The following is an 8,664-nucleotide window of genomic DNA, read 5'->3' as shown; positions in this document are numbered from 1 at the left end:
TGAGAGGAGTGCAGCGTGGAACAATAGAACTCAACTTAACAATGGAACCGTTCCATTGTTCCGTTGCTCTCAATGGAACCGTGGGAATTAAAAAAGGTCCCACCCCCTGTCATGCACACACACATATAGACCAATGAGACAAGAGGACGGAGACATACGGGCTACACTCGTGCTCTCACATACACACACACACGCTCACACACAGGGTGCAGGTGGAGAGAGCTGCATATAGGGGCTACTATACCTCAAATGTGTTTTAGGTATCTCTCCATATAGATTATGTCTATATACAATATTTATATTTTTTTTACATCAATCTTGGCTGCCCCCCTGTTCTAAATCATTTTAATAATACAACAAGTCTGGGATTTGACCAGTTAAAACATGTCGACAGATATACAGTCTCTCTCTGTCTATATCTCCTAAATAAAAAAACGACATTATGGTGGTGTAACAACCGTTCCGGTTTCCTCGGTACACAGTGTTCCCCCTAGGGCTTTTTTTTTCTTTTTTATACAGTGACACTATACATGTTTACTTCCTGGTCACGGGATTCAACGGGGCGTGTGTGAAACTAATTGGTCGTACCGCCACCCAATCCAACCGTTCCAATCTAACCAACCGACCAACCGACCGGCACAACACGGCTCTAAAGAAAACCAAAAAAACGGACGACGTACAGACCACTATGCAGATTCAAAAATACAGTACATCTTGATTCTTTTGGAAATAAATGAACAATAACAAGCGATATACACGCACATGGGTAGGCATACGCACGCATGCTCGCTCCACTCTTTTACACACACACACACACACACACACACACACACACACTAGGGTTGGGATCCTTAATTAGGATTTTAACCGGATTATTCCGGTTCCTTAACGATTTCCTCTTAACGGTCCAATTCCCTTTCACGATTCCTATAGGGGGTTCCAAATGGACCCTTACAGGTCTGTAACTCTGAGAGTGCACAAATGGAACCAAATGGACCCTTGCGGGTCCATTTGGTTCCATTTGTGCACTCTCAGAGTTAAGGTGGTCCTTGAAATGATAAAGTTTGAGAACCACCGGTATTGTAATTGTACAGCAGACATGAAGTCCACATACCAGCTCTGACAGTGTTGATAAAACTCGTTCCGGAAACGGTTCCAAACGTGATGGAACCGGTTCCTCCGGTTTTGGATTCCAACCCTAACACGCACACACACACACACACACACACACACACACACACACACACACACACACACACACACACACACACACTACATGTTGTAGGCCACATAGATGGGATCCAGCTGGTCCTGGAGGAAGCCGTCGCGGAGGTGCATGCGCTGCTTCTCCCCGCGCGAGTTGATGGGGATGACGCCCACGTCGGTGACCACCACCACGCCCACGATCAGGTAGTGCTCCTCCAGCACCGCCTTGGTCACCATGGGCACCAGGTCCAGGGCCTCCTGCTCCGAGCCCTCCAGCTCCACCACCACCACCAGCAGGTTGGTCCAGGGGAACACCGCGCTGAACGACATCATGACACACACACACACACACACACACACAAACACACACGGCCCCGGTTACGGTAATAAAAAGGCACAAACATGAGCTACCTGAGCGTACAATCGATGAGGAAGTTCAAAAGTTAAACCCACTTAACTCATTCTGTGCCACATGACGTCAAAAAAAAAATATATATATATATATATATATATTTTTTTAAACATGTTCAGAACCCAAGATATGATGATTGGAAGATTTGCTGCTCCATTCACTCTTTGTTTAACTTCTTACTTAAAAAGGCTGTATCTCGGCTCCTGAGCACTTTTTTTTTTTTTACAATGAATTTTGACTGTGGCACTCAGAGCCAAAATTCCATAAATAAGCTTGGCATTGAACGAGTTAAAAGGGATAGTTCACCGAAAAAAAACAAATTGTTGTCGCATTCCTAAGCCAATAATTTGATGACCAGCGGCCCGGTAGGCAGCGGCTCCGGTAAGACACAAAAAGGAGACTCTTTGTGACTCCTACCGGAACCGCTGCCGGTCGTCAAGTTATTGACTTAGGAATGCGACAAAAACAAAAACACAAACATGAATTCAAGTCTCAATGGGGTGACTAAACGATAGGAAAAAAGTCATTTGGCGATGAACTATCCCTTTAAGTTCAAATATGGAGATAAGAGGTTTCTGCCCGACGGCAATGATCCATGTAAAAACACATTTTTACATGGCTAGATTATCAACTAGTTTAGGATGCAACGTTCACACTCATTCATATGAGTTTTCAGTGTCATTTCCTGGTTGTGCACTGATATGACCTTGTGGCGTCATATGCACATCATATGCTCGTCATATGCTCGTCATATGCTCACAACGCGTCGCATTGCGACGCATTGTGAGCTTGTAGATCGCCTATTTTCGGCAAAGACATTTGGTGATGATGGTGGGGGTGGGGGTGGGGGGTGACCAAGTACGGACCCTTGAGGGACCACCGGTCAACGATGTATATGGGAAACAACAGCACCAAACGTACCACTCCATGATGCTCTTGTGTGTGCGTATGACGGAGGTCTCGATGTCTATGGGGTGGTAACGCATCCCTCTCAGCTCCATAGCCTCCTCCAGGGCGCCCACCACGTACAGCGCGTCGTGTCTCTCTGTGTGTGTGGACGGGACATAGAATGGAGGAGTATGAGGGAGACAGACAAGGAGAAAGAGATGAAGCAGCCCAGTGTGTACAATAAATAACGAAAGCCGTAAAATCTCAGAGTGGTGAAGTAGAGCAGTGTGTTCTTCTCCTGCAGCGGCAGCACAGTCAGACAGTAGAGAAGAGATGCGTTTGTAAAGCACTGTTCTTGATGAAAAACCTTACATCTTTCATGAGTCCATAACATCAGACAGTTCAGCAATAATTCAGCACTTCTGGAGCCACAGCCTTTACACGTGCTAGTAGTCCACTTTTGCGTTGTGTAAATTATTATTTATTTTTTTCTTCTTTGGATTTCTCTTTGCTACTGATGTGTATATTGGATGTTAGGTGTGTTATTGGTGGCCCCCCTGCAATGACTCTGAGGACCCCCTAGGGGTCACAGACCCCCTGTTGAGTACCCATGCTCTATAGCAATGATTACTATTACATTATAGAGATTTAACCTTTTAACAAAAAGAAAAACGTTTTTTAAACAGAAAATATCACTTACCCTACCTTTACGTTTGAACTTGGTGTGAGATGGTGCTGCTAGTCCCTGGCTGGGGCACGTTACGGTTAAGGTCATTACACACCAGGAGCGACGCGAATAAACGGTTTTATTTGTGCTGAGAAATCAACTACAAATACAATGTCACTTACATTATATTCTCTGTAGTATGTTGGCGCGCAGAATAAAGGTACTACTGTATGTTCCTGTCATTGCTTAAATATATTATTAGTGAAATGAGACCTGGCTTCATATGATCGATGTTTACATTATTGGCTGATATAAATAAACCAGCTGTGTTGGCGTTATATCCGTGGTCTGTAAATTACCTGGACTAACTGTGACCTTTACCTATGCTGCTAGTCTTCTACTCCTGTTCCCAACACATTACCTGTGTGTGTGTATGTGTGTGTGTGTGTGTGTGTGTGTGTGTGTGTGTGTGTGTGTGTGTGTGTGTGTGTGTGTGTGTGTGTGTGTGTGTGTGTGTGTGTGTGTGTGTGTGTCTGTGTGTCTGTGTGTGTGTGTGTGTGTGTGTGTGTGTGTGTGTGTGTGTGTGTACGTGCGTGCGTGCGTACCCCCACTGGCGTCGGTGAGCTCCGTGCGTCGGAGGAAGCCCAGGTATCCGGTCCTGGCCCAGCCGGTCTGCGTGTCTCCAAAACTGAGCCTGGAGTTAAAGTGGTCCGACTGAAGAACCTCCTCGCCATAGCCGCTGTAGTAACCACTGCCGTTATGGGCGCTGTGCACCCAGATCTACAGGGAATACAAGGTAGAAGAATAAGACCGCTTAACTCTCTGGCGTCCACATTTTTGGTTGTGGCAAGAGTTCTTCTAGACTATATCGTTGTTGTCGGGCAGAATATTCAACATTGTACACATTACACGGATGTCATTCCGTACAAAAGACACCTAGAAAACCCGAAAAACCTGTGCATAGCCGCCTCGTAGCCCATCCATTGACTAAACCATTTCGGAGGCGCACAGTCTCAAGCAAACTGGAGCCACATGAGGGACCACCGAGCGAGCTAAAGCGAGCGTGTTGCCGTCCCGAACGTTGCAACGTTCGCTTGAGCCTACTCAGCGCCATTTCAGTTATACGTATACCGATAGGCACAGAATCGTAAATCATGTTGTGGGGACTGCTCTGCTTCCGCACAGGTTTGCGGGGTTTCTACAGTAGGTGTCTATGTACGGAATGACATCCGTGCAATGTGCACTATGTTGTAGGCTGGTCAAGGAGAGAGTGAAAAAGAGAGGGGGGGGGGGGGGACAGAGAAAGGTGGCAGAAGAGGAGAAAGAAAGAAAGAAGTACGGTGTATGTGCTTACCTCTCCTAAGTGAGAGTCACCCAGGGGACCCTTGGTCTCAGGGTTGGCGATGATGATTCGTACCCCAGGTAGGATCTGAAAAAACAAAATTTAAATGTAATAAAAAGAACAAAAAACGATCACCATGGTTAGTACCACTCTGAATGACTTGGCTGTGGCTCCCGTATGAGGCTATATAGACTCCCGCTACTCACAGCAGGGAGCGGGAGTTACACACTCACCTTCCCAGACTCCATCAGTGGTAGACTGTGAGGAGAACCCCTCTCCACCAGACGCACCCTGAAAAACACGCACACGCACACACACCCTTATTACTATTTTAGTAACAGGCTAGGATGTCATTATTAGATGCCAATTTTAAACCAAACCCTAGTCTTGCGTGGCCAGACTAGGGTTTCAAATGTTTCCGGTCATACAGTCTGGGACTCGGAAGCTCTGATCACGATTAAAATATAAAGCAGATGTGAAGCCTCCTCCCCACTTCCGTTTCGTCTTTACAGTCGCGCAAATGTATCCCAATATAAATCAAAATCATCTAAGCATATCGTCGGTGTCCAGCAAGGACCAGCTAACTCCATTTTCAGTTTTCTTTTTTTTTTTTTCATAAATCAAGGCTATTGAACACCCTTTAGGTCTGTGTAAAATATCAAAACATTTGAACCAATGAAAAGTATTAAAAAGCGCCTCTGACGAAAACTCCCAACTCCATTGGATCCTCAAACTGTCCGTCAAAAACAAACAACTCCCCCCTCTCTACAGCGCTGCTTTTCAACAGCATGAGTACAGCGCGTTGCGCAGTGAACGAGGAGGAGGATCACGTAAACAAGCTCCCCGTAGTCTGTTAAAACTATGCAGTGTACCTGTTTATCAAACTTAGCACTGACGCTAATGTTATGAAAACAAGTAATTATATTTCTAAAATCTATTAAGTGTTTAATGAGGAGAGCAATGTGACAAGAAGAAAGGCGTTCATAGCATTTCTGTCGCGCTATTCTACTACCTCTTTGCAGAAGTTATTGTAATATTTAAAGTCCTGTTTATTATTGTAGGCCTATATAATAAGTGGCATGAAGCATCAGGGCATTAATTCACACGTTGTTGTGATGCATTGTGAGCTTGGAGATCCATTGTTAGCTTTTGAGAAATTGTACCCTTCAGAAACCTCTCCCTCAGCAGCGAGTGGAGCTATTGTTGTTTGGACACCTAACTCCACTTCAGCTTGATTTCTGCTCGTCTGAAACTGCTAACTCCACTTGCGCAGGGTAAAGTGTTGATTTACCCGCGATTTGGTTAAAGTGTTGATAATATAATGACACATGCAAGTATCTGACAATATATAAAGTCACTATACCAACTTTGATGAGGCAGTGTTGCTTTGTTTTAAAAATATAAGGTTTTCTTCATTTCCTGAAAAACGTATATTTTGTTTTTGCGTTTCCTGAACAATGAGCGTTTTGGAGTTAGCAGTTTCTGGCTGGACAGCAGAGATATATAGCTTGATGCTAAGCAGAAATGGAAATTTAAAAAACATATTTTTAAATGTATTTTCATGAACGGAAGTGCCAGCTTCCTCTCTCGGATTTCGGGAGGTGTAGTTCCAGACTATTTAGCATTCGGAGATTGTGGAATAGTTGTCTAGCTAAGCGAGACAAACCAAACCCTGACCCTAACCCAACCCCTAAACCTAATCCCTAAATGCTTAATCCTAATCGTAACCCCTGACCCCCAATCGGAATCTTTTCAACATTTCTCTTGTGGGGTACAGAAAAATGGTCCTCGATTTCTCAAATTCTACTTATGGTATAGCAATACCTGGTAACTCTAAACCTTTAGCCTAACCTGAATGTATTCATAATGTGTAACCCTAATGTCTATAATGTAAAATAAACATACTTATAATGCAATATAATGCTTAACAAGTCATAAGCTAAAATGTTGAGAGTTGTTTACACATCTCCCACCTTAACAGTGAAGTCCCATGTGACTCTTCCCAATGTTACCGGTACAGTACTTAATACTTGCACGAGACGTGGCTATGAGCACACAAGTCTGGGCATCTGAGGATGATAAAATTCGGGACGAACACAGTCCAATTTAACTGCCTTCAAATCGCTCTCTCCCTCTCTCTCTCCCTCTAACCCTCTCTCTCTATGCACAACACAATGTGGGTACACTACTTTAGCTGGAAATTTGGACACATTTTCACCATTCTCTTAGTTACATCAACATTGCTCTGAAGCATTCTGGCCATTTAAACAGTTTCCGCCACGGTTGCAGGCAGCGTCTCTCACTAAAGTAAACAAGACGCACTCGCAATCTGCCAGCAGCGTACCATGGACAGTTTTTTGGAGGAAAGACTGAGGAGGTTAGGAGGCTTAAACCGCTCTCTGAGCGACTACAAAACACAACCAGACGGCAACTAATTAATGTCTGCCGCCAGACATTCTCCCGTCGGGAGTTTGATGTAAACCAGGGGGGCAACCGTAGGCACGGGTGCCAACGTTGGCACAGGGGAGGCTAATCACTGGCACACTGGCATAAGTGTGAGAGAGAGGATCTTTGGTAAAAAATAACAAATAAATAAAGTCAATTAAATTAAGTCCCCTTACATCTGTATGCAAATGACATCCTGCACATAATTCTACATTCATTCAAAGTCTGAACTCTGACTGGGGAGGGAGTCTGGGAGATGGGTGGGTTATTGGGAGTCTAATGATCATTACAATGTCCTGATGTGAATAGTTCAGAAGAAGAAGAAGTAGAAGCGACGTATTTCGAGCGTGACGGTCTGCTATTTTTGATGCTTTTGAATTTGACTCCTGAAAAGTAACAGTTTTGGACAATATGGTAAAGAGCAACAAAAAGACTGGTGTTGGAATGAGTGACAGACTGTCCTTACCTGTCGTGACGCAGTGCCCTCATGTCCACATACACGGTGGTGGGGTCTGGTCCCGATGTGCCCTGCAGTCACATACAATACAACAAACAGTCAACATACCAGAGCAGTTCTGGTTCTCAAACTTCTATTTGTACACTCCCAGAGTTACAGACAAAGTTAAAGGCCTGGGTTTAACTTAAAGGCTTTAACAGTCTTCAAAACACCTTGCGTTGCAATGCGTTGTGAGCAGAGCCGTCTGGGAGAAATGCGGGGCCCGGTGCGGAGTTGGCGAGCACGCACGCAGCGCGCGTGCGTGCGTGGAGTACCCGCGCGCGATTTTTTTTGCGGTTTCTGTCGGATATATCCGAGTTTTGGGTGGTTATTTGCGGTTATTTTTGCCCTCAAAACATTAAGTTGGGTGTCATGTTGGGTGTCATGTTAAAAAAAAAAAAATCCCGTTTTTTTGCGAGGCCCCCCCCAGCGCGGGGCCCGGTGCGACCGCACCGTTCGCACCACCCTTCCTGCGGCTCTGGTTGTGAGCTTGTACTGTAGATCGGCAATTTTCTAAATTTCTACCTTTCTTAGGTATTATACGTGACAATTTGGACAATGTTCAAAACACATTTTTGGTATAGTTTGTTGATTACTTTTGATGCAGTAATGGTGTTCATTTTTATTATTTTTAATTTTACAGGTATTAAAAAGGTCTTAAAAGTCCTTAAATTGTCATTTTGGAAATGTGCAGATCATATATCCAAATATCATCTATATACACTTATAATGTATGTTGGTTTGTTTACTGTTGAGTGAGAAAACCCCCCCCCCCCAAAAAAAAACATTTGGGGCGGTCCCACAGTTTGAGAACCACTGCAACAAGTACTGTACTGGTGACACCCACACCTACCCGACCAGTGCCCTTCCCACCCACCCACCCGCCCGCCATCTACAGCATACCTGCAGACAGATGGCCAGGTTGACCCTGCAGCCGAAGGCGGTGCTGACGGAGCGAGGGTGGAGGCCCAGGTCCTTGAACAGCTTGGAGAAGGAGTGGGTCAGTGACATCCGGGGTCTCTCCTCGGCCACGACCACACAGGCCCTCACACGGGACAGGTCCAGACCCCGAGCCTACAGTTTATTGAATACTTTATTAGTCCAAAATGTGAAACAGCACGGGGTACAGTAAGACATTAAGGCTGAAAGGAATAACACAAAAAAAGTCCAGGGGACTCGTTTCCATTGTGGTCCTATGTATTCAATTA

General features: G+C 44.9%; 1 protein-coding gene across 1 annotated transcript in view; it reads right to left on the bottom strand.

The window, feature by feature from the left end:
* Nucleotides 1-1,256: 1,256 nt before the first annotated feature.
* Nucleotides 1,257-8,664, bottom strand: part of LOC311039258 (disco-interacting protein 2 homolog C-like) — a 93,573-nt gene continuing 86,165 nt past the window's right edge. The window contains 7 exon segments of the mRNA XM_084048990.1: nt 1,257-1,525; nt 2,540-2,663; nt 3,779-3,953; nt 4,528-4,602; nt 4,749-4,806; nt 7,427-7,488; nt 8,360-8,530. Coding sequence (XP_083905116.1) covers nt 1,273-1,525; nt 2,540-2,663; nt 3,779-3,953; nt 4,528-4,602; nt 4,749-4,806; nt 7,427-7,488; nt 8,360-8,530 — 918 coding nt within the window. The 3' untranslated portion in view covers nt 1,257-1,272.

The sequence above is a fragment of the Gymnoscopelus microlampas genome (assembly GCF_963454915.1).
Source record: "Gymnoscopelus microlampas genome assembly, chromosome: 22".
NCBI lineage: Eukaryota > Metazoa > Chordata > Actinopteri > Myctophiformes > Myctophidae > Gymnoscopelus > Gymnoscopelus microlampas.
Note: the sequence above shows the minus strand (reverse complement) of the source record. Positions and strands in the feature narration are given on the sequence as shown.